The sequence below is a fragment of the Bos taurus genome, chromosome 7 (genome assembly GCF_002263795.3).
Source record: "Bos taurus isolate L1 Dominette 01449 registration number 42190680 breed Hereford chromosome 7, ARS-UCD2.0, whole genome shotgun sequence".
Classification (NCBI taxonomy): domain Eukaryota; kingdom Metazoa; phylum Chordata; class Mammalia; order Artiodactyla; family Bovidae; genus Bos; species Bos taurus.
Genome location: NC_037334.1, coordinates 47,651,607 through 47,678,282, shown reverse-complemented (window position 1 = coordinate 47,678,282; position 26,676 = coordinate 47,651,607). Strand labels below are relative to the sequence as shown.

Sequence of the window (26,676 nt, the reverse complement as noted above, 5' to 3'; positions counted from 1 at the left end):
GTTCTGCACTAGGTCTGGGACTTCAAGGAGCAAGGAAACACAGCTCTGCCCTCAGGGAGCAACCAGGCTCCCAGGGAGAGGGGTGGGCCCTCAGTATGAATCAATCCAGGCTCTGCACCCCAGTTCCTCAGCCCTGATTCTGGGGCCAGACTCCTCAACTACTGGACCATCTACATCACCCCTCATTCAGGGCCCAGGATAAACCAAGAGGTGAATCAGAGGAGCGTGGCAGGGGTGCAGTCCAGACTTCCTCAGGCACTGGACACTCCTGCCCGACCACCCTCAAGCCTGGTGCAAGTGCTTCTCGTTGGAGAGGCATAGCCCTTGTGTGGGGTCTTTCTGGATTCCAAGCACCTTCTCGCAGCCCCCACTGGGAGGCAGGAGAGCATTGTTCCTGCTTCAGCAGAACTCTAGCTCAAGGCCAGCTATTTATTGTCTTCCAACTTAAGAAACAGCCTTTCAGGAGCTGAAATGCCTGCTTAATTTGAAGTTCCTTTTAATCCCATGGATAGAGGAGCCTAGCGGGCTACACACAGTCCATAGGGTCACACAGAGTTGAACACAGATGAAGCGACGTGGCACGCACGTATGTATGCTCGTGCAGATTTGGGTAGGTGGCCGAACTGAACTGTTTGGGGTTGGGGAACAGAGTTCCATGACACTGGGGGGAAAGGCCTTGTGGTATTCTAAAGCAGCAGTGATTTCCATAACAATCACCCCAAACCCTCGCCTTGTTTCTTCTCTGAGACCCTGACACAACTGCCTCTTCAGGCAACCTATTATTACATTCCTATTATCCAGGCGAGACAGCCTGGTAGAGAACGGATTACCTCCTCCCTGCCTTCTGCATGACAAATCAGCCCCAACCTTCCCCCTCACACACACCCCGCCCAGTAAGAGGGTGAATCAGGGTCTATTCAATACACCCCGAGCCACTCTTCCCCTTTGACTTCATTAGAAGCACTTCTTATGCTAGGGTGGCCTATTGGTGAAACCTCAGCCCCTTCTACTGCAAGGCAGCAGTCAAACAATCAAAGACAGCACAGGCTGGAGAAGTCAGAAAGAGCATTTGCATGAAATCAAGGGTTGGTGATGATCTTTGCAGACAGGAAGTAAAATGAACCGTGTTCAGAAAAGTCAGTATGCTGCTGGATTAACTCCATTCAGCCCTGGGTGGAAGCCCCTGAGGGCTGATGGGCTTGTATGTGTTGTTCCTGGGTAGGCCAAGGCAGCCGGCGCATCCTTGCCCACAGCCCTGTTGCACTTGCTCACACCAGGGGGCTTGCTCTAGCCTGGAACCTCCACAAAACCAAACCAGTTCTGTGCATCCTGCATCCTGCTCTGTAGGGTGGCTGGCAAGTAAGCAGAGTTCAGTGAATGTTCAGCAAATAAGCACATGAGTAAAAATAATAGATACCATTTATTGGACCCTTACTCTAAACTTTACATGGGTTGTTCCATTTAGTCTTACAGCAACTTAATAATAAAGCATCACTGTCCCTTTCATTGGAGAAGGCAATGGCACCCCACTCCAGTACTTTTGCCTAGAAAATCCCATGGACGGAGGAGCCTGGTAGGCTGCAGTCCATGGGGTCGCTAGAGTCGGACACGACTAAGCGACTTCACTTTTCACTTTCATGCACTGGACAAGGAAGTGGCAAGCCACTCCAGTGTTCTTGCCTGGAGAATCCCAGGGACGGGAAGCCTGGTTGGCTGCCATCTATGGGGTCGCATACAGTCGGACACGACTAAAGCGACGCAGCAGCAGCAGCAGCAGCAGTCCCTTTCATAGCAGAGCAAACTGAGGCTCAAGCAGGTTTTGTAACATGCTCAAGTTCATACAGCCAGTGCACAACAGGGCTGGGATTTGAAGCCAGGCATGCATCTTTGCTTTCTGACTCCTCCATTCATCTCTGTGAAGAGTCCTGTGACTGACCCAACTGCAGGAAACTGTGGCAAGCTTGATAAAAAGCCAGAGTGGGTGGGAGCAAATAAGGAACCAGCAGCTCCCACCCCTATCAGTAAAGAACCTCAAATTTAGCCTAGAGACCAGCCATCTGAGAGTGGGGGGGTTTCTGTGAAACAAGTGGCCTCATGGTGAATATCAACTAAATCAATCACAAGATACTTTTTTCTTGAAAGACAGCCCCAGACCTCTGCAGTGACTGGTCTTCTGCCCCATGCCCTGTATCCCATAGCTCCTGAAAATTACGAGTGATGATTGGTACATGACTCAGAGAGTATCATAACCACACATGGGGGCTAGCTCCAAGGCCCAAGATCTTGCGGTTAAGAATGTACTCCTGACTCCTATCCAAGACCGGCCTTCTCTCTAAGAATGTATTGTTATGGGTTTCCAAGGTCAAGGTAACACAGGGCAGGGAGGACAATTTCATTTTTTGCCAACTACATATTAAACCAGAAGATGCCACTAACCTGATCTATCAAGTTACTTGTGGAGCTGTTGTCACCACAAAAAGCATCGAGTTTTCATGCAAGACTTTGTCCCCCATTTATTTTTCAGCAAGGATGTCTGTCATTTCATATCAATTTATAAAAGCTCTTTATGTCAGAAAGACATCAGCCATTGTCATATGTGCTGCAAATCCTTTCCTCAGTCTTGGCCTTATAATTTTACTTCATATGTTTTCAACATATACAAGTCAAGCTTTGTGTTTGCATGCCTTTCCATCTTTTCCTTTTTAGTTTCTGAAACTTCTCCCAGACCAAGATTATATAAATATTAATATCTTATTCTGGCTTTTTGACTATGTAATTTTTAAACATTAAATGGTTCAGTTCCGCTTAGAATTTAGTTATATGTGTGGACAACATATTGTATTGCTTGCCATTTACCACTTAGTCCAGCTAATTGGGCATAAACTCAGCCCATAAGGTCCCGTCTGAGGAACAACAGCAAAAACAGTCTATGCAGTTAGTCCACATCACAGGGCATGAGTACAAAGGAAAGATTCAAGAGATCCCAGGAATGAATCTAGCCGTTATAGATGATTTAGACACTGGACCCAGCTTTTCCTTAATGGAAATCTTTGTTACTGCAACGCCTTCTGCTCCATGATGAGAGGAACCAAGGGCTACAGACACTCCCTAAAGAGCTTAGAAGAATTTGTTAAAAATGCATAGTTGGGCTAAGATCCCTTCCTGCCCAGCCCAACGTCAAGGCTTACTGCTTTGGAGGGGCTCATTTCCACTCTAGCAGTCCCATTGAGTCTGAGCCACCGACAATTAGATTCTCTTGGAGGTCATGGCCACTTCTAAAGCTGTAGAACAGAAATGAAACTGATGTGAAGACTGTCTGACAGCCAGACAACAAATTGAACAGATCAGCATTCTAAGCCTTGGGGGTGGTGGGTGAGGTGTTAGAGAAGGGACCAAGGCATAGGTTTATGCTATGCTATGCTAAGTCACTTCAGTCGTGTCCGACTCTGTGTGACGCCATAGACAGTAGCCTACCAGGCTCCCCCGTCCCTGGGATTCTCCAGGCAAGAACACTGGAGTGGGTTGCCATTTCCTTCTCCAATGCATGAAAGTAAAAAGTGAAAGTGAAGTCGCTCAGTCGTGTCCGACTCTTAGCGACCCCGTGGACTGCAGCCCACCAGACTCCTCCATCCATGGGATTTTCCAGGAAAGAGTACTGGAGTGGGGTGCCATTGCCTTCTCCGAGGCATAGGTTTAGGGATCTGTAAATATTCTTCTCTTACTGGAACACATACTGCTTAGTGGGCAATCTCTTCCTCCTCCGGATTAATAACATATAATGCCTAAGTGAAGGTACCAGGGTAAGTCATAGCTTAGTAACAAAATTCACAGCAAGAAGCAAATGAGAACAAAACTCATGCCGAATCTAGGCCATTTTCCCAATCAAAGTGCAGACGGTTTTCCCCAGATGTGTTCCAGAATGGCCGGCTTCATTTATGACAGCCAAAGGTTAGTGGGGTTTTCAAGGTAAGAAAGGGAAAATGAATTTCTGTAAAGTGTCTCTCAGTTAAATGTATCGTCCATTTCTTCAGTTGTTCCCACTAAATGCGTTACCCTGGACCAGTACCTGTCTGCCCAGCCCCCGTCCCTCGGAGAACGTGTTCTCTGGTTTCCACCAGACCTGTTAGGCAGGGACCAAGTGTCAGAGAAATCACGTCCTACCATCTCCTTCCAGTTTTGATTTGTGGCTCATTCAGTGGTTTTAGGTTCTCCCTGCCACTGTTCCCTTCCACGAGGGTGACCACTGAAAGATTGCTTCTTAATGGAAGGCAACACCTGCGGTGAATCGTGCCCACACACTGAGCAGCATCTTTTTCACAGAAATCGGATGCTGCATCTCATGTGAGGAGAATTAGCATCAGGTGCTGGGGCTCTAACATGATCCCTCAATATCCAGTCATTATCAATGAACCCCTAAACTCCTTCTTACTAAAACCAAGTTAAATTAAATATTTCAAACTCACAGATTTCAAAGAAACCAGAAACAGATAATGGCAACAAAAACTCAGTTTAGTGCTCAGGCTTCAGACTCTGGGATTCACAGGGAATGAGCAAACAGCTGGCTAGACACACAAACATGTACACCCACACACCCAGCCACACACACTCTCTCTCTTTCTCTCTCTCTTTCACACGCAAACATACACACACACAGGAAAGCTGAAAATTCATGCAAGTCAGTGTTGGATTTTTAGCCCAAGTGACGAATACCAGTATTTTTGTACATCTTGTCAAATAAATACCAATCCTCTAAAAAATGCTGTTTTTTTCCCCCAAGACCTAGCTAATCCTGGCCATTTGTGGGTGAGTGCTAAAAGTCTGAAATGTTAAAGAGAAAAAAGAAAGTGCTTTCTCATAAGAGTACCCAAAATCTGGATGCAAACTAAAATACCTGTACTTAACCCTTCAGATATCACACACACATGCATTCTCTAAAGCACACAACCAAAACCCAGCTTTTAAATTGAATTATGTGTCACAACGGAGAAGGCAATGGCACCCCACTCCAGTACTCTTGCCTGGAAAATCCCATGGACGGAGGAGCCTGGTAGGCTACAGTCCATGGGGTCGCTAGGAGTTGGACATGACTGAGCGACTTCACTTTCACTTTTCACTTTCATGCATTGGAGAAGGAAATGGCAACCCACTCCAGTATTCTTGCCTGGAGAATCCCAGGGACAGAGGAGCCTAGTGGGCTGCTGTCTATGGGGTCGCACAGAGTCGGACATGACTGAAGCAACTTAGCAGAAGCAGCAGCATGTGTCACAAACCTGATATAGGGTCAGAGCCACAAAGTATAGACTATGAAATAGTCTATACTATTCATATAGAATAGTACTCTACTATTGAATCCTACTCTTAAACCAAGGTATTTTGTTACCTTGATCATCTCAGAAGCATCAAAGAGCAGTGTCCTAAAAGCCAGCTCTCCCCTGGGCTGCCCTCACAGCACGAGTAGCCTCTTGAGCTGCAGGGGGAGGTTTAGGCAGTTACCTGGTGAATTTGATCAATATGGACACACCAGACTCATCACTCTCATTCCTGAAAACTCATCCCCAGATTAGAGCACCCAATATATGAGGCTGCCCTCACTACCCAGAGCCAGGGTGGAGGTAAACCTTAGTGGTTTGAAGGACCTACTTTTGAAAATCTCAGGCGTGCCTGGATTCGTACCCACACTTGCCAGCTGAGCGCTCCTGGGAAAGTCAGGGAAAGCTCTTAGCATCACTCCTTCCACCTGTCAAATGGATATAATAAGCCAGCCCATTGCAGCGGTGGTCATGGGGCTTAAGTGCACTGCCCTGTGATGATGACCAGCAAGCCCCAGTCACCAGTGACGCTGGCTCCATTCACAAACACCATCCTCTTCCCTTTCCTATGGGGCTGGATAGTTTGAAAAGAGACACTTGAGAGGCTACTGAAGGAAGAGTGTGCTTTCTGAGGCTAATGACCTTCAAGGACAAACATTTGCCCTGGCAGTTAATTTTAAATGTTAAAGTAATTGCAGCAAGATAAGAACTGCTGCTGTAGCCAAGAGTCCCAAGAAAGGACTGACTGGGAAAGAAAGAGCCTGCCCTACTGTGTTCTTTCAAGTTTTCTTAGGGACCTGACTATCTCATGGTTTCAGAATCCAGGCACCAGCGAGCAGCCCCAGCCCCACTCCAGAATAACCACTGATGTCTGAGTGGTGGCAGTTCTCTGGTGAGAGTTGCCAGTTGATGCAAACTGCCTAAGAGGACTGTCTGTTTCCTTCTAGGGTTGAAGAAAGCTTCAAAACCTTATTTTGGTCCATCTTTGGCTTGTCTGAAGTGATCTCGGTGGTGCTGAAATATGACCACAAATTCATCGAGAACATTGGCTATGTTCTCTATGGCGTTTATAACGTCACCATGGTGGTCGTGCTGCTCAATATGCTAATAGCCATGATCAACAACTCGTATCAGGAAATTGAGGTAAGACCAGTTAATTGAAAATGCTCTCTCTCCCTGAGTTTAATCTGCATCCCTGTTTGGGGGATGATGAGGGTAATGATATTAGAAGCCCATGGGTTATTAAATGTGCATCCAGAGCAAACCACAGTCATTCTTCCTGGATTGCTCCAAGAAGCACTTCCAGCCAACCAGCCACAAGGCATGGCTGCACTGCATCTGTAATGGCCCAATGAGGGCAGAAAGAGTCGGTGTCAGGAATCTTTCCTCTTCTACACGTACCCCCTCAGGAGAGCATGCAGGTGACCCATGGCAAATTGGAATGACTATTTATTTCTACCCACATTCACTTCTGCCTCTCCTGTGTTATTTATTAAGTACCTACTGTATGCTGAGCCTGTCCTTGGCACGGGTGATACAGAGATGACCAAGACACAATCTCTGCCCTTGGAGAGGTTTTCACTCAGTACAGTGAGGAAAAACAGACACACCAGCCAACAATGCGCCAGTGCAGGGGGGCCAGTGCATCCGGAGAAGTCCCAGCAGGTGCAGAAGGTGCAGGGCGGAGACAGGGAGTGAGTGTGCGGGGAGGAAGCTTGCAGAGGCCATTCAAAGACTGATTCTGCTAGACAGTCAAAGGCATCGAGAGTGTATTGGGAGGCAATTTATCAAAATCTAAAATGCATGAACCATGAGCTATTGATTGCAGCCTTGTTTGGAACAGCAAGAAATGAAAAACAAACTGAGCGTTAATAGGAATCTAGTTAAATAAATTATGATGCGTCTGAACCATGGGAACCTGTGCAGTTTCTAAAAAGGATGAGGACGGTCTCTATATTCTGATGTAGAAAGACCTCCAATTATAATGATAAGCAGAAAAAATCAAGCTTCAGAACAATGTATATATTGAACTGTCTTTACGTAGAGAGGAAGAAGAATGAAAACGTATTCCTTTTTGATTGTAAAATCATTTGAAAAAGAAAAATAACCTGAAAGGGTACACAAGAAGGGGTGTACTGTTGAGAGGTGGGGGTTGGAGGACAGGATGGCTGTAAACGCTTTTTCTTTAAACGCTTTCCTGCTTAAAATCATATCACTGTATACCTATTAGAAGTTAAATGAATAAACTCAACATTAAAACAAAATAAAATGCACTGATGCTTTTGATACAACAATTCCATGCAGAAATATGATTTTACATAGACATTCATTAAAAGAAAACGCTGGAAATAGCCCATCATCATGTTTAAATAAGTGGAGATAGCACAGACGTTAAAACGCTGTTTATAAACAATAAGACTTTTTTTGTGCTGACAGAGCAAATCTCTATGATATTGTGAAATGAAAACAATGCAAGCTGTAGAAAAATATCCTTGGGCAAATCCCATTTACATAATAATACAAATGTGCCTATGCAGAAAGCAAAGGTAGGAAATGGTACCCTCTGAGGCAGCAAGTGAAACAAGAAAGGAGTTTTGAAAGGGGACTTTCACATTTGCTTGGTATACCTCGGTACTTAAATCTCATATAAGAAACAATTATTCGTGTATAGAAAAATAATTGATTGTCATGTATCAGTTGGCTAGGGCTCCCACAACAAAATATCACAGACTGGGTGGCTTAAATAACACAAAGTTATTCCCTCATAGCCCTGGAGGCTAGAAGGTCAGGGTCAAGCTATGGGCTTGATTTCTTCTGAGGCCTCTCTCTTTGGCTTTCAGATGACTGCCTTCCTGCTGCGCCCTTTCAGGTCCTTTCCTCCATGTGTCTCTTCGGCTTATGATCACACCAGTCATGATGGACTGGGACGCCACCCTTAAAGCCTCATTTAACCTTAATTACCTCTTTAAAGACTTTCCAAATACAACCACATTCTAAGATACTGGTGCTTAGGGCTTCAACATATGGATTTTAGGGGGAAGCTTTGGTCCATAAAACTCCAAAAAAACACTATTCTATACAGTAGGAACAGCATGTACCAAGACAGAGAGGGGTCAAACAGTGTGGTATATACTCGGCACCAGGCTTCCCAGGTGGCACAGTGGTAAAGAATCTGCCTGGCAATGTAGGAGACGCAAGAGATGCAGGTTCGATCCTGGAGTCGGGAAGATCCCCTGGAGTAGGAAATAGCAACCCACTCCAGTATCCTTGCCTGGGAAATCCCGTGGACAGAAGAGCCTGGTGAGCTATGATCCTTGGGGTTGCACAGAGTCAGACACGACTGAGCATGCCTGTAATACTTGGCTCTGCGCTCAAGAGTGTAGACTGAACAAGGAAAAAGACAAGAGGATAGAGGAAGAGGTGATCCTGCATGAAGCCTTAGTCTTAGCCCCCAGCTCTAACACCCCGGCCACCTACAGGAAAAGGCAGCACTGTATCAGCAAACAATATATATATATATATACACGTGTGTGTGTGTGTGTGTGTTTTACAGACTTGGTCACCTATGTGGATAATGAGCTATTGCTAATTAACCTTCTTGGGCCTCAGCTTCCCCACGTGTCAGAGACCCCAGATGGTGCCTGGCATACGTGGGTGTCTAGAGCACTCACCCCAGGTTTCTGCCCCATCCTATGGAGCACATCCTGTGTTGGTCCAAATGAATATGGCATGGGAAGTCATGTGACTGGCATGAGCGATGCCCACTAGTTTGGGACAGGAGTGAGCAAGCCCATGGCTTGTGATGTCAAGTTACCCACCACAGGGTGGTGCCAGGAGACAGAGAGAGCAGACTGCAACCCACACCTGCCCTTGGGCACTGGGCTTCTCTTTGTGGGGTGGGAGCGCACAGTGCCCACCGGCTCCTTGCTGACTCCTGTACGAGGACCCTGAGGACTGCTGCCGGGATGTGCCTGGTGTGTTCGTGGTCACACTGAACTTTGGTGAAGTAAATCTCTGTAAATCCGTAAATCCCTGCAGGAGAACACTTATTTATTCAATAGCTCTTGAGCATCTACATCTGAATCCACAGACCTGCCTGCCTCTGAGCCTGCTTCCACCCCCGCCATGGCTCCCACGGGAGGGCAGACATGCCTTCTCCCCCTGAGCAGCCCCTCCCCTGTCCCTGGGCCCCCTGCCCTCCCCTCCTCAGAAGCAGCCCTCCCCGCCTGCATCCTCACCTCTCTTTCTCTATCTAATCCTTCCTGTCAGCATCTAAATGCATCTCTTGATCTTGAAAATAAAAGAAGTAACTACAAACAACCCTCCCTCCACCTCCCTTTGCAGCTCTCAACCTCTTTGTCTCCTGCTCTTTACTGCCCACAAAGAGCTGTTTACGCTTCTCTCTGCCTCTCCACTGATTAACTGCTACTCTTCTCCACTCCAGCGTACCCACACTTGACCTGGTTGAGAACTCCTCACCCTTTGGATCTCAGCATAAACACTAGCCTTTGGGGCAGCCCTCTCCAACCCCCAGGGGCAGAACCCCTCCCCAGCTGTGAGCCCAGATCTAGATACAAAGAGCTGATGAGTTAACATACTCATGTCACTGGCCAGGCTCTGTGTCCCAGGAGGTCATGTTTGCCAAACCCAGTGCCTCCCTAGCACGGGCCAGGCATGAACTGTAGGTTGGCATGTAGTAGGAGGTTGGCTGAGTGACTGAAGGTTGAATACCAGGCACTGGGTTAAGCCATGGAGATACAAATAATATTTACTAAGAGTTTCAGTTCGGTTCAGTTCAGTCTCTCAGTCGTGTCTGACTCTTTGTGACCCCATGAATCGCAGCACGCCAGGCCTCCCTGTCCATCACCAACTCCCGGAGTTCACTCAGACTCACGTCCATCGAGTCAGTGATGCCAGCCAGCCATCTCATCCTCTGTCGTCCCCTTCTCCTCCTGCCCCCAATCCCTCCCAGCATCAGAGTCTTTTCCAATGAGTCAACTCTTCACATGAGGTGGCCAAAGTACTGGAGTTTCAGCTTTAGCATCAGTCCTTCCAATGAATACCCAGGACTGATCTCCTTTAGGGATGGACTGGTTGGATCTCCTTGCAGTCCAAGGGACTCTCAAGAGTCTTCCCCAACACCACAGTTCAAAGCATTAATTCTTCGGCGCTCAGCCTTCTTCACAGTCCAACTCTCGCATCCATACATGACCACAGGAAAAACCATAGCCTTGACTAGATGGACCTTTGTTGGCAAAGTAATGTCTCTGCTTTTCAATATGCTATCTAGCTTGGTCATAACTTTTCTTTCAAGGAGTAAGCATCTTTTAATTTAAGTATTAATATCCGACATTGTTTTCATGCATTAACTTCTTTAATTCCCACAACAGCCTGTGAAGTAGGTGTTACTGTCCTCATTTTATAGATGAGGAAATTGAGGCCCAGAGAAGTTAAGTCTCCTGCTATGGTGACCCAGCCAGTGAGGAACAGAGGCAGGATATGAACTCAGGCAGGCTCGGGAGCCTGTGCTCCCACCACCACATCACCCTTCCTCTCAGGTTGGGAGTCCCGCCTACACCTCTCTGTTGTATGGCAGAGATCAGAAATGACCCTGCCCTCACAGAGCTTCCAGTCTAAAAGGCCTGTAGAGCATGTCCCCATAGACCAGGCTAGGTGCTGATGGGGTCTCTGCAAAAGCAGACAAATTGGTCAAGCTCGCTGGTGGTGACCTTATGCTCTCCTGGGACCCGGATGGGCTCACAGCCCCTTGAAGTGTAGCCAGTGCCTTGGGGAGAGAAACCCACTGCTCATGGAACACGTAATCAATGCCAACCCCAGGGCCATGGGAAGCCAGCAGTGTGATCATCATGAGCAGAGGAAGAAGCCCGAGGCCACTGCCTACATCACACAGCTGGTAACAGTCCAGTTGATTCCAAACCCCTGGCCTCAGACGGCCCTCTTAGGACAGGGGCCCATGGAGCCTGGCCACCTATAGAGAACACACCCCTGCTACCTCTCAGGGGGCCCAATCAGCATTCTGGCATTGACACCAAGTCCGAAGTAACAGATCTGGACTTTAAATCTACCGCCACCACCAGGGAAGAGCAGACTCTTGCCAGCTACATTCAGGTTTGCTCCCTTGAATTGCATACGCTAGCTGTTGCTATTGTTCAGTCGCTAAGTCATATCTGACTCTTCGCAACCCCATGGACTGCAGCACGCCAGGCCTCCCTGTCCCTCACTATCTCCTGGAGTCTGCCCAAGTTCAAGTCCATTGAAGTGGTGATACCATCCAACCATCTCATCCTCTGTTGCCCCCTTCTCCTTTCACCTTCAATCTTTCCCAGCATCAAGGTCTTTTCCAGTGAGTTAGCTGTTTGCATCAAGTGGCCAAAGTACTGGAGGTTCAGCTTCAGCATCAGTTCTTCCAATGAGTATTCAGGGTTGATTTCCATTAGGATTGACTGGTTTGATCTCCTTGCTGTCCAAAGGACTCTCAAGAGTCTTCTCCTGCACCATAGTTCAAAAGCATCAATTCTTTGGCTCTCTAGACTTATGCTAGACCTCTTAACATTGTTGGCAGCACTCAAATCCACTTTCTAGTAGGAAATACACGGTGGTGTCTGATATGGTAGCCACGAAACCACATGTACTAAGCACTCAAAATGTGGCCAGTCCAAACTGAGATGTGCTGTGAGTATAGACCACACGCCAATTTTGAAGACTTGGTATGCAAAGAAAATGCAAACTATCTTATGAATCATTTCTATAATGATTACATGCTGAAATGATAACATTTTGGGTCTACTGCATTAAGTAAAATACATCACTGAAATTAATTTCACTTGTTTCATTTTACTTTTTATAATATGGCTCCTAGAACATTTAAATGCCCCCGCAGGGTCCCCCTCTGTGGCTGATGGGATGAGTCTGCTGGAGGGCGCGGCCTCTGATGCTGTGCTATTGTTTTCCTGGCCCTGCAGGAGGATGCAGACGTGGAGTGGAAGTTTGCCCGAGCGAAGCTCTGGCTGTCTTATTTTGATGAAGGAAGAACTCTACCTGCTCCTTTTAATCTAGTGCCAAGTCCTAAATCATTTTATTATCTCATAATGAGAATCAAGATGTGCCTCATAAAACTCTGCAAATCTAAGGCCAAAAGCTGTGAAAATGACCTTGAAATGGGCATGCTGAATTCTAAATTCAGGGTAGGTAGCGTGGGACTTAAGGGGCTGGAGGGGCAGCAGATGGGGGAGAGGGGAGCTGTGTGTCTTTGATTCACAGGATGCCCCTGAAACCAGGCAAATCAGGAGCTCTGAGGAGGGACCCCATGCTTTTCAGAATCAGCTGGCACTTCAGCACAGCTGCAGCACCAGCAGGGGCCGCTAACCGGCCTTAGTGCCCCACTTCTGTTGGACTGAGTTGGGACCCCACGGAGGGACTCCTTAGTGGACTCGAAAGCAGATAGCTCTCCCCAGAAAGTAGCTGGATTGTACTTTGGGATGCCTGGGAAGGGAGGCTCCCCATCCATTATCTCCCCCTCCTGGAGATCCTCAATTGTTAACATATTAAAAATCTCTGGGCAATCACTCTGAGTGCTCTCCAAACAAAGCTGACCAAACCATAATTCTGTAATCCACTGACAACCTGCAGAGCCAGAGTCCCCAGGAAATATGTTCCAGGAAGCCAAGCCACAGTGGGTAGAGGGACCTCCTGAGGGCCCTCATTTTAGAGGTAGTCCCCTATGCAGGTGCTATTCAAGTCTTACCATGTAGGTATGTATTAAGTTTCACGTAATATGTATCACATACTATGTATTTTGTATTTTCTGTTTTCCCAGAAGACTCGATACCAGGCTGGCATGAGGAATTCTGAAAACCTGACAGCAAATAACACTTACAGCAAGCCCACCAGATACCAGGTAACCACCGCTTTCCCAGGTATAGGCAGAAGTGGACTCTGTTAAGACACCAATATGGTCACAGAGCTGTGTCAGTCCCCCTAGACACAGCTTCATTCCTTCCTGCAGTCAACATTTATTTATATGCCAGGCACCGCGCTGCTTCCTGGGGATACAGACAAGGTTCCTATCTTAGTGGCACTTCCAGACATAGAGGGAGAGACACTATGGATCAGCAAACATGCAATTAAATATGTAACTTCAAATTGATCAAAGTGCCAACATGAAAAAACTCAGGTGCAAAAGTGGAGAAAACCAGGGAGCCCCTGCTTCCATAGGGGTATCAGAAGTTGTGTCTTTAAGGAGAGGACAGCTAGCTAAGACCTCGTAGATGAGGAGGCAACCACATGGGGCCTTTCAGGCAGAGGAAAAGCGTTAAGCCAAGGCCAGAGGGCAGATGCCTGGGAGGTCCAGAGCTGCTGGAGCTCGATGAGCAGTGGGGGAGGGGAAGGTGACGAGGTCAGAATTCAAATCCGAACTGAAGCAAGGTCAGGGTGTGGATTTTACTCTGAGGTATCTAGAAAGGCAGTGGAAGGAGGTTAACTTGGGGAAGGGAGAAGATGATTCTATTTTATTTATGCTTTAAGAAGACTACCTGCTATAATGAGACGAGACCAGTGCGGACAAGAGTGGAAGCAGGGAGACCAGGGAGGAAGATACAGTCCAGGCACACAGGACTGGTGACTTGAAACGCGAGGAGGGTGATGGAGAAAAGCTGACTGACTCAGGATACGTTCTGGATGCATTGCCAAAGGGAAATGATGCAAACCAACAGGAATGGGGTGGGGAGAGGCAGGCACCCAGTAGGGCTCCCAGATGGGTATCGATGTCTTCAGTAGGCACTTGACCTTAGACTGCCAGCCTGCACACGGTCATTATAAAAATTAGGTCTTTTATGCTTGCAGATCTTGCTTTGCTTTAGAAATTAATGCAATCTCTGTATCAGTTTGAATCAGTCAAATGGTCACTACAGGTTATTGATTATAAAAGTGCAGGCCATCCTCCTGCTTTCCCGCCCCCAATGACCAGCGGTTTTATCCACGCTGACCATTTCCTATCAGATGTAAATCTGACGCTGTCCTGAGTGTTCCTTGGGGCCAAGGTGATATGTCCCTGGTGCCAGCATCCCCGAGGGAGCCATTACAGACTCAGCATCTTCCAGACCCAGGTCTCTAATTGAATCTCCATCCGTATTTCAGAAGCTAACTCTGCAGTTAGGAGGAGTTAAGTGTACAATTAAGAAATGGCTCATCCCTCGTAGTACTTATAGTTTTATCGGATGACATGGGCTAAAAAATTGGCAAAGGGCAAATCTTGCATTGATTTAATTGTGTGCTAAATTGGCCCTGCCCAGTGTGATCAGCTTTGAGTTTATTTTATAGAACAAATCCTTCAGTCAGGGGAAGGATTTATATTTCTTTGCTTCTTAGAGAGAAGTAGAGATTATCTGTGCCACGGAAAAGATAAAAAACCATAATGGATTAGGGCCAGATGTCTCCTGGGTTTTGAGCACAATTAGCAGCTGCAATCAGAGAAGACAGCCGCTGTGGTCAGCGACCTACAGCCAGATGAATCCTTTGTGAAGGAGACCATGCTCCACAGTGGTCTTGGGCAATCCCTATTCTGTCTTCCATCATTACTGGCTGAGTCCCTGCAACCTTGACTCCCCCAGAGCTTCCTGCTGTGATTATGCGGATTAGCCGGTTTGCAGCTTCAGGCAGTCTGGGAAAGCAGGCCCACCCTGTATCTTTCCACCAAGAAAAGCCTAGGGCAACTTACTCAGATTGTTGTCAGCTGAGAGACAGAAAAACTGAGCCCATAGGCATCAGAGGGAGTGGGCTGAGAGGACAGCAGACGGAGCAGAGACCATCTTGCATTTGTACATTTGCATTTTGCTCAGCCCTTTAAGGTCAGGTCTGGGCATCTTCCTGAGCCAACATCTGCTCAAATAGGAGTAAACCCTGAGCCAGCACAAACGGACAGCTGGGAGCAGACTAGACACGAGGGTATGTATAATTTCACACGTGCCTGTGAGAGAGGAAGGACCTGTAACCCCACTGAACACACAAGGGAACTCAGTCACCCGGTGGGTTGAAGTGAGATCTGTCTGCACTACGCCACACGGCCCGGGCAAGAGCCCCTTAGTCCTCTTTGTAGAGTCACACCCAGGCCTCCCTGGAACCTGCCTTGTCTGTGTCTGACAGTGCCGGGGAAGAGGTCTATCTGAGCCTGGGGGAAGGAAGCGAGGAACAGAAGGCGCTTTTGCTATCACGGGGCAGCAACCATCACAGAAGGAAGCATTTGGGCAGGGATCTAAAAATGGCTCAGCCTTTTGCTTGAGCCCACTGGTGGCCTTCCACACTGCACTGCTTTCCTCCCAAAGCATCTTTCAAAAGTGCCAAGAAATTCTGAGAAGCCCAATTCACTCCCTCTTTCTCACTGTGCAGGCTTCACCCAGAGCCTCCTTTTCATGGAGCACATATGCTGTCAGCCTCTCACTGTCGAGGTGCTGAGACATTCTGGAGCAATCCCAATAAGATAAAAGCCCTGTTGTTGATATGCATGTTAGTTGTTAAGCTCGTTTCCCTTGTGTCTCTAGTAGATCTGCTTGGTTGCTCAAACTTAGCATTTGTTGTTCAGTCGCTCGGTCGTGTCTGACTCTTTGCGACCGCACGGACTGCAGCATGCCAGGCTTCCCTGTCCTTCACCATCTCCCAGAGCTTGCTCAAACTCATGTCCATTGAGTCAGTGATGCCACCCAACCATCTCGTCCTCTGCCGTCCCCTTCTTCTGCATTCAGTCTTTCCCAGCACCAGGACCTTTTCAAATAAGTCAGTTCTTCGCATCAGTTGGCCAAAGTACTGGAGCTTCAGCTTCAGCATCAGTCCTTCTAATGAATAGTCAGGATTGATTTCCTTTAGGATTGACCAGTTTGATCTCCTTTCAGTCCAAGATGTTGGGTGTTTAAGCTTCCCATCACTTCAGCTTTTCAGGGTTCTCCGTTATAAGGGAAGACAGTTCCTCCAGATTTCCAGGGGTCTGAATTATTTTTCACAAAATTGGTTCTTTGCTTTTGTAATTTTTTTCCCAATCTGGGTTCTGTGGACATAAGCCCAAACAATGGAACAAAACCATGATGCCAGCAAAATGGCCAACTGTGTTTCCTATCATAGCTACATTTGATCTGATCAACATGCGTCCCCTTGTTGGGGTATGTACAGACTTCATATCCTCACTCTCTGAGGATGCATCTCCTTCGGGGCAAAGCAAATAAACCGTGTCCCAACCAAACTGAAAAATCCAGGCACAGTCCATCACTGAAATAATTCTTTATGATGTAATCCCTTCCCCTGAAACCCAGTGGGCATCCTCCTTCTTGCCTTCTAGATGACCTTTTCTGCAGAGATCAAAGCCAACAGGTTAGACACCTTGCCAATGCTGAGTTCTTGTCTCCTGGGGTCTCCTAAACCCCAGTTTAACACATGACCTGTCCTGCGATCCATTTTGTCCACTCTCTTCCCAATGTTCCTCAACTCCTCTGCTCCTGGGCCGCAGCATTACTTCTCTCTGACTGCTGCTGGTTGACACCTCCTGCGCGCATGTCCTCTTCCTTGGCTCTGTCCTCAGCTTCCCTGGCTGCACAGAGCGGTCCCTCCCACTCCCTGAACACCAGCAGCGGCCAAGAGGTCACCTGGCTCTCAGACTCTGGGCCAGAGAACTATGGGGCTCCCTTCCTGGACGTGGGCCTCGATGTCACAACCATTCTTATCCACTAGGTACCTCAGTATTAGTTATTTTGCCTGAGTAAGGTTGCTAAATACAGTCATCTCCAGTCCTTGCTAAATGCATCAGGGCAGAGCAGGTCAAGCTGCATCGACAGGGACATGTTACTGTGGGGAAAGTTTATTATCTCTGCGAAGTGAAAACTCCATGGAAGGTAAGCAGGAGGGAGGAGAAACTCATGACAGAGGACCATGCTTTTCCCCCACATAGTGAAGGAGGGCAGACTTCTGATGTCCATCTTTTCTGCAGACAGAGATCCTCTGTAGCAGCCATGTTAAAAAGGACTTTGGGCATTTTTCTAACCATTTCAGACTTCTTGGAGATGAGACTCCTGCAGAACCCAGGTTGTCTAACATGCGTATGGGGAGGCTAGGTCCTCATCAGGGCATGACGTCTCTAAGCACCTGAAAGGCAGTCACACTGTTGTCCCTGGAGGTGCCTGTCACTCGTGGAATGAACCGGGCAGCAGAGGAAGGTTAAAGGGTCTGGGCATGTCTGCCATGCTCCTGTGATCCTGCGTCCATGTTAAACCTCTAACATCCCCGTCTGAAGGGTCTGGGCATGTCTGCCATGCTCGCGTGACCCTGCGTCCATGTTAAGCCTCTAACATCCCCGTCTGAAGGGTCTGGGCATGTCTGCCATGCTCCTGTGACCCTGCGTCCATGTTAAGCCTCTAACATCCCCGTCTGAAGGGTCTGGGCATGTCTGCCATGCTCACGTGACCCTGCGTCCATGTTAAGCCTCTAACATCCCCGTCTGAAGGGTCTGGGCATGTCTGCCATGCTCCTGTGACCCTGCGTCCATGTTAAGCCTCTAACATCCCCGTCTGTAACGAGAGGCTTAGAAGCAAACCTTGCTGTTCTCCCCGTGGAGCTGCAGGTCTGCAGAAACCACAGTTCAGACCAGGTCTGCCAGGGTTCATGCGTGGGCCGCGGGCATTCAGGACGATGCTTTACCAGTCACTCTCTTCTGCGGGATAGCGATCCATTCTCCAAAAACTAGCTGAGGCCTCTTCTTGCTCAAAAGATTCTGTTAAAGGATCCTTGTTTATCCTTGTTAAAGGATAAACTGGAACCTAGAAGTGGTCCAAACCCCCTGTGACCAATGGGAGCCTGTCTCCTGCATCTCCTCTCTGAAACCACTATGCACTTAGACTTTTCCTGAAGCTTGAACAAAGCCCCAACTTTGGTTTCCATTTTGGTAAATCCCAGATCTGCCACTTCGCAGCTGTATGAGCTTGGAGAAGTCACCTCCCCCTCTGAGCCTCGTGACCTCCTCTGTACAAAGAAATGACAACCCCCATCTCCTCTGGTTTCTGGGAGGGTTCCATGAGATCATTTTGTCAAAGAGGCCAACACAGCTTCTGGACTGCAGGAAGACTCAATACATTTGTGTTTATAATAAATACATACTATGAAATATTTAAATGATCAGACTACTCACATTGCACTAAAACAGAATGTGCACAGGAAACGGGAGGGAGGTGACCGTCATAGCTACGAACGCGTCCACTCAGCTACATCCCAGCAGGAGGGTGGTGACTGTCATAGCTACGAACGCATCCACTCAGCTACATCCCAGAAAAGGGGGCTCTTCACTTCCATCTCTGGCTTATAATCTTACACTGTAAATATATAGTCTCTGTAACTGATAGATTCAGAAATGGAAGGGTCTCGAGTTCTTGAGGTTTTTTCTTTAAAATGACAGCAAACTTTAATTATGGATAGATCCCCCAGTCTTGCGTAAGCCTGAAAGTCCACAGTAGAATATTTCTGAATTCCTTATTCAGTTCGAGTGTTAGATACTTGGGTATCTGGTTTGTTGGTTTTATCCCCCTATGAGAACTTGGCTCAGGACAAAGTTTATTTTGTCTCTGTTGCTCCAATTCAAAGTGAAAAGAGCATCACTGACTCCTACTAAAGGCATAGATTCTTAAAACTCAGGTAACCTGCCTCATTGACTACAAGAGGGTCAGTGAGCAATCTAGCATTGCAGTTTAACCACCATCAGGACAAGACCCAGGCCTCTCAGAGAAGGAGCAGCGTGAAGGCAATTCACTGCTTAACTGTGCAGCCTGAAATTAGGGGCTGACTCAAACCACAGCGCCCAGCAGACCTCCAGTGGGGGGCCCCATGAGCTCTCAGAGCTCAGTATGAACAGCCTTTCCTGGGGTCGAGTGAACCATGGGGTCACAGCTGGAGATGCCCCCTTGGCAAGATCACTACCATTAGAGGCTCTGTGGCACCACCAGTCGGTGATAATACTAATGTGTTCAATCCTCCAGCTCTCTGCATCCTGGAAGCTCACTTCTCTTTTACTTGCAAGAAGCTTTTACCTGAACCCATGTAGTCAGAGAGGATGTAACCACCTGCTTGACCTCACACAGCAAAGCTGAGGACAGAATTCAGGGCCCTTCAACCTAGCAAATGCCAGTTCTGTCCCCTCGGTCCTCAGGGTGAGCAGGTGAGCGGAAGGGATGCTGAGGAGCTGGGAATCCCCCTCTGCGGTGCTGCTAGGCTCCTACAGATTCAGACGGGTTGGCCACAAGGGTATTTTTAAATCCTGCAATTTCACAGTAACCCAGGACAGACTAGCTGGCAGAATCTAAAGTTCACCTCCTGCGGTCTTTCTTACACTTAGCTCTATTCTTGGTGGCTCTTCAGTGTCTGTTCCTGCCTCCTTTGCTGAAAGGATCTGGTATCTGCATAATAAGTAGGACCTCCAGCGTGACTCCCGACAGTGTTGGGCGGGTGGTGAGGTTTCAGGGAAGCGGGATCTTGGCAAAACCTCCCAAGGCTCGGCTGTATCTCTCTCTGCCTCTGGTAGGAATTTTCCAAAGTACAGTGGACTGGTCCTCCATGCCTGTTCCTGACTGGGCTCAGTGGACCTCTTCTCCTGCATAGCAGCTCCATGGGAGACAGTTCTACCTGGGCCAGCCTGCGAGGACTTTCTTACTTCCCCAGTTTGCATCGGTTGTTGAAATCAGGCCCAGAGAAGACGGCGTGGTGGGCTAAGGTCACAAGGGGCAGGGAAAAGTCAGGCTGAGGACCCTCAAACAGTGCACATGGATCTCAAGTGTTTCTGTCTCTCTTTGTGGCTGGACCTCCTGCCACTGCAAGTATCCCATTCTTACATCCCGGCTCAGGTGCTACTGAACCCAGAGAGACTGGAACCTCCCCATTAGGCAGGTCACTTCTCAAGAGTGAGGCATCAGGCAAGGGAGGGTCCCCCAACTCTGCCAGGCACTCTGCCAGAGGGAGAAGTCACGCCTACAGGATGCAAGCTGCTTCTGTGCTTGGCTGGGCTGGTTTGATCCCTCCCTGTGTTCATGTTTCAGAAAATCATGAAACGGCTCATAAAAAGATATGTCCTGAAGGCCCAGGTGGACAGAGAAAATGATGAAGTCAATGAAGGTAAGCGACTGGATCTGCTTCCTGGAAGGCAGAAGCCAGATGTGGGCTCGCTGGGCCTGCAAAGTCAAGGTATCAGCGGCAGGGCTCAGTCCCTGGCTGGAGACCCTGGAGGGCCTCACTGGAGGTGGTGGCAGAATGCAGGGGAACACAGTTGCAGGACTGGGGTCTCTGTCCCCTGGCTGGTTGTCAGCTGGGGCTGCCCTTAGCTCTGACCACAGAGCCCTCCACCTCAGCACCAGCACCAGGACATGGAGCCCTGCTCACAGAATGGTTCTGCCTCCCCAGTCATGACTGACACGAGTTGCCTCCTATCCCTTGAGCTCAGGACGGCCGTGAGCTCCTCATGCCCAGAGCGCACAGACAGACAGCCGTAGACAGCCCCTGTTCTGGCTGGCTCCATCCTATCTCACATCCTGGCTCTCAGAAGCTATCAACCAGCAGTTTCTCAAAGAATTCCTTCCACCCCCTCAGAAGTGCTTGCTATAAAAGCGGATCCAGAACCCCCCTCCTCCCCAGATCTAATAAATCAGCATGGCCTGAGGGTCTGCCTGCGATACAGTACCAGGCATTCTCATACCAGGCATTCATTCTGACGCAAACTGAAGTTTGCCAACTACATTATTTTCACTGTTTGGGTTATTCTCCAGTCTATTTTAAGCAGCTCTTAAGTGAAAAGCGAATTACCATACACCAGGTAATTAATCTTCATGAGACACCTGGGACAAATATTTGCTATCTTCCAAGAGTGAAGGTACCAGGAGCCTCTGGAAGGAGCCTAGTCATTTAGAGACCCTCCGCTTCATCCTGGAACATCACTGTGCAGCCTCAAGGTCAGCAATGGCCAAACGACCCCTGGGCTGACCCTGTCTAAGAGTTGAATAGCAGCCCATCTGCCCACCCTACTGTTGGGTCTTAAGTATAACACAGCCGGGTACCATGGCAGCCAGCCCTCTGAAGAGTGTGATGTGACTGACAGGAATGTAACTGATGATAGAAGGTGGGGCTGTCCAGGTTTCATGCCATGGGAATCACAGCATGGAACTAGGGCTCAGTGAAGCCCCCATGAAAACAAGAGATGCACGCCTTTGTCAAAACTGGCCAGACTATAGCTTTAAGACTGCTGCCTCTTCTGCGTGTCAGGGATACTTGGAAAACAGGTATGGTTAATGTGTCCCCGGCAGTGGACTCCCACTTGAGTCAAGGTTCAAGTCCAGTATCTTCCAAACCAGGCAAGAACCTCTCGACCCCACTTTGTGGTTAAGAAGAAGGTTCCCACAGCCCAGGCCCGTGTGGACTTTTAACCACGTGGCTCACTGTGGAAATGAGTGGAAAACCCCACCTGGTGGTCCCTTGCCATGGAAGGAGAAGGCGGCAGGCCTGCCATGGTGCACCAGTGAGGCACGCAGCTTGCGTGGTCTGGGCAGACCCTGCTCCTGCGAGGCTGCCTGGCTCCATAGCCACGTCCACTGATCAGCTGAGCTGATCGCCTCAGATGCCTAGGAGTTCCTCTTCCCTGCAAATAACGATGACAAAACAAAACACGAAGCATGATGAGGAAGAAATGTTAAAATTAACAAGGGTGCCGCTCGGAGTCTTGAAATCTGCCTTTAATGGCTTCAAGACCAACGTTCTGTGATGATAACACAGGTGCAAGCAGTTCAACCTGGTCTTGATTCCTCTGTCTACCTCAACCCCTTCAGGGAGAGCTTGACCAGGAATGGGAGGAGAAGGGTCTTCAGCAGACGAATGTGTCCTTTAGTGGGAGGGGCAGGGTGGGAGTTAGGTCGAAACAGACCTCCAATCCCCTCACCTCCACCCTGCTGGATCAGTAGCCTGACATTCTGCTGGAAGAAGGCATGCCTCAAATGCCTCTAGGGTGAGTCCCTTCTGCAGGCTCATACTCACCGAAATCTCCTCTGTCCTTGCAGGTGAACTGAAGGAAATCAAGCAAGACATCTCCAGCCTGCGCTATGAGCTCCTTGAAGAGAAATCTCAAGCTACCGGAGAGCTGGCCGACCTCATCCAACAGCTCAGTGAGAAGTTCGGGAAGAACTTAAACAAAGACCACCTGCGGGTGAACAAGGGCAAAGACATTTAGCAGCCTGCATCCACCGGCACCTGTGACTTCTACCAGCATTCCAAGGCCAGGTGGGATGCCCTGGCCACCAGCCCCGGTGGGAAGGGGTCCTGGCCCACTCCTCTAGGACTCTAAGGGGACCCACTGGCTCCGTCCTGACCAGCCTTGCTGGCATCTGCAGCCCAGTGTCCTGCCTGGACCCAGAATGATTGTGAATCTAGGCTGTTGGGTGAGAAACTCAACCACAGGAGGAAGGGAGGAAGTGGCCCCTGACACGTGGGGACACCTTCGGTCCAGTCATAGGGACATATGTCCCAGTGGCCAGCGCAGGAAAAGGCCATCTCGGGTGCACACTTGTGCCCTCCCACCGCACACAGACCACCGTGCTGTCTGCGTGCAGGAAGACAAACCACCTCACCCCACACACCCCTGCTCACTCCCTCCCTGCCACCCACACACACCCAGAAGAACCGGGCGGTGACCTGTGATCTATTCTTAAGTGCCAGATGAGAACACAGATAGCCTACTAGCAAAATAGTTCTATTTGTTTATATTAAAAAAAAAAAAAAAAAGGTTTAAAAATCCTAAATCAAAAATTGTACTGTAGGTAGCACTGTTCAGAGAACAACAACAAAATCCAAATGATGTATTTTTACCTTTATGAAAATTATCTTGTATTTACTATTTTTACCTGAAATGGAAAGAAATAAAATTACCTCATAATAGCCCGGGGAGACTCTGTGGATGCACTGCCCTCCCGTTGTCTGGCGTCCTCTCTGGAGGTGGCCTTGGGCGTCCACAGAGCCGGGCTGCCCTGGGAGGAGAATGAGCAGGTGAGAGGGGGGCAATCCCAGGGGAGTCATGCAGCCAGGAACCCCCACCTCCAAGCATCTCTTCCTGTCCCCAGACCTAGTGACCCCCAAGCTCGCCAAGGTCAGGAAGGAGACAAAGGAAATGATGAGGAAAGTGAAACGATTTCCCCCACCCTACGTCTCACCCTTTCCCCTTGAGCGGCAGGGGAGGGGAGCTGTGAGAAAGGAGCCCAGATCTTTCTAAAGGGGTCTGATGTGTGAGTAGAGACAGCAGCCACCAGAGGGCGCCCCGGTCCTGAGCAATGCCCAGTCTGAGCTGGCTGGAGAAGATGCTGCTGGGCGGGAAGGATCACTTACTAATAACATCAGCTGGTTGTATCGAGTGAGCACTTGCTGCATACCAAGCACTGTGCTGAGGACTCTGCAGGCATCTGTCCACTGAACCCTCACAACAACCCTATGAAGAGGAAGAGGATCAAGGTCTCAAATTCAGATGCCTTGCAGATACCCAGGGTGTGTGTATACATGTGTGACTATGAATGTTTCCTATATGTATACGTATGAGAGGCTTGTGTTCTGTGATATGCAGTATATCTTCAGAGATAAATTGTTTACTTCATCCTGCTCTAAGAACAATGCAGACCAAATGGGGTGATAGACAGAACTGAAATAGTTCCAGCATTGAGGTATCAGGGAGAGGCCATGACAACCCAGACAGGCACAGCCTACCTCAAGTGGGTGTGGACACCCAGCCCAACTAATTGTTGCCATAAGGAATAACAGGCCCAGTTTTGCTCAATCTGCCCCGTTTCTAAGGGGTGGGGTGGCGGGGGAGAAAGGTTACATTTGGCAGCCAACATGGGAGACTAGAGAAGCTGTCCTGAAATGTGACTCCAACCCAGGCCTTCCAGGCAAGAAAACCCTCAGCACGAAGGATACACAGGCACCCGACAGGGACCAGGGTTATCTGCGTGTGCAGGGGACCCTACAGACATAAACTCCGCTCCAGGAGTTTTTCACCTGGGGGCCATGTGAGGTCCCTGAATGGATTTCAAAGAACCTGCCAGTCCTGAAGTTCCCATCAAATCAGGAGCTTGGCTTTGTGATGTGTGTTGTTATGGAGGGAATACCTGCAGTTTTTCTCAAATGTTCATCCCTGGCCCTCAAAGCCTGCAGATGAGGACTGAATCCCTTCAGTAGAATTTCCCAAGTCCCCAGACAATTACCAAGTATGGGGCGTGTGTGTGTCCAGTGGAGGATACATAAATTACTCTTCCCACAAAGCACATCAGCCTCCTGACCCTGGGGACAAATGACCAACACTTTCAGGGACTGCACGTATTGACTTCAAAATGCTAATCAACATTTTAAGATGCATTATGCAATTTCCCTATCTGCCTTCCACCAGCAACAGCCGGCAACCCCATTTTCAAATCTTGGGATGCCCTTTTCCTATCAAACCTAAGTCTCCAATGTGCCCCTTCGGGAGATAAAAGGAAAACAAATCCCACTGAGTAATTGAAAACTGGGAAGGACAACAAGCAGCACCCGTTAGGCTTTGGCTGCCACATCTGGGGTTGATGTAGTCCAGGAATGGACTTGTGGCTGCCAGGGGAGAGGATTCAACGGACCCCATGGATTCATGGGGTGGGGGGAGGGCCATCTCTTTCATGGAAGGCTGTTGGAGAGGCCTGGGAACTGAGGGCTGTGCAGCCGTCAGCCTGGAGCCGGCGTGCAGTGATTTTCCAGGCACTGACAACTGCCCTCACTTCCCCCCAGTTCCTTGGCTCCTCTGGAGTTAGCCAGGCAAGAGAGGCGGTTCTGGAAAAGGGAAACAGGAGGCAGAGGAATGGAGTCTGGGAAGGGCACAGGGACAGAGAGGAGGAGGAGGAAGAGCCCAAGAGCCCCTAGACTCACACCTGAAAGTGCCCGCTGCGCTTCTGTCCCTTGTAACTTTAGATTTCTGTGACTTTAGTGTATGCTTGTAACCTGAGCATGTGGGGCTCGGGAGATGCAGCCCTGTCCAGGTTTCCGGGTAACCAGTGGTTAAGCAGCAAGTTCTCCAGCGACTTGTCACCATCTGATGGTTCCTAGTAGGACGTGACAGATCCTAGTAACATTTCCTGGGCAAAAACCCCCAATTAGTGTCCAAAGCTATTCCTGAAGGACAAGAGCTCACACGCTTGAGAAAGCACAGCCGGCCCCCTCTGCCCATCACAGAGCATCTCCCTCCGTCCCACTGAGGCCCGGGAGATGAAAAACTGGCCAGTGTAGCTCGTCTGGAGACTCCCAAACACGGGTGGGACTCTGCAGAAGTTGCTTCCAGCAGCCTCGGGCTTGGGGAGCCCCTGACAAGACACCTTCAGGTCTGCTTGCCTGGGGGAGGCTGAGACACCTTGTCCTGCTTGGTGTCAGGTTAAAAATAAGCAGCCCCACCGCCTGTCACCCCTCAAAGTGTTCATTAGGGCTTATGTAAAGGGTAGAGCTCAGGCTCCTGGAGGCTGACAGGAGTTCTGATTCCGCTGGGGCAGGGAGGCCACGCCCCATTCTATGTTTATCCCATCTTGTCCCCTTATCCCCTGAAGGTTGAACTAGTAGAGGGAAGGGACTCTAGGAGGAGCACCCAAATGTCAATCAGCTCAGGCTGGTTAACCAAGAAGCAAAGCCCCTTCCACCCTCCCTGCAGACACAGCAAGCTCCCCAGGTCCCCTGCCTCCTCCCTGCCTGGGAGCAGAGGCCACCTCACTGGCTCTTCCTGGAGAAATGCCCCAGCTTTCTCTCTCTGCTTCCCCACCGTAGTCAAGCCATAGGGATGGCCCATGACCTGCACTTTAGGGAGAAAATGACAGGAAAAAAAAAAAAAAAAGGTGTCCAGAGTTTAGATTCCCAAAGGCCTGAATCTTTAAAGAAAGGAAAGGATTGAGGGAAGAATAAAAAAGTTTGAAAGAAGTGGTATTTGAGGAGTCAGGACTCTTCCCCTTCCAGAAGGGGTCTGAGAGGGATGTAGGGGAGTGTCTGAGAGCTGAGAGGCTGAGGCAGCTTGCCCCTGCCTGTGGAGGACAAGTGGGCCATAGAGATGGGACCACAGCTGGAAGGCCATGTCCTCGCCCAGCTGCCCCACCGGGGCATCCAGGGAGGCAGGAGGAAGAGGGGCAAGGACAGGGCTCCCCCAAGCAGAAAAGACAGGGAGGAGGGCACTCTCACTACAATGTGATTAAAAAGTGAGATGCCTCAGGGCATCTGCATCAGGTATAGCTGGAAGCAACAGCCCATCAGCTGTGCCCACTAACAGGCGAGGCCGTTGGTCCCCTGGCACTGATTCTAC

The 26,676-nt window shown here is 49.0% G+C and overlaps 1 protein-coding gene across 1 annotated transcript in view; it reads left to right on the top strand.

Moving 5' to 3' along the window:
* The window catches only part of TRPC7 (transient receptor potential cation channel subfamily C member 7), a 150,576-nt gene extending 127,889 nt beyond the window's left edge, over positions 1-22,687 (top strand). Inside the window, exons 8-12 of the mRNA NM_001192795.2 lie at positions 6,257-6,452; positions 12,293-12,514; positions 13,147-13,227; positions 20,387-20,462; positions 22,391-22,687. Coding sequence (NP_001179724.2) covers positions 6,257-6,452; positions 12,293-12,514; positions 13,147-13,227; positions 20,387-20,462; positions 22,391-22,560 — 745 coding nt within the window. The 3' untranslated portion in view covers positions 22,561-22,687. The remainder of the gene's footprint in view (positions 1-6,256; positions 6,453-12,292; positions 12,515-13,146; positions 13,228-20,386; positions 20,463-22,390) is intronic.
* Positions 22,688-26,676: the final 3,989 nt, after the last annotated feature.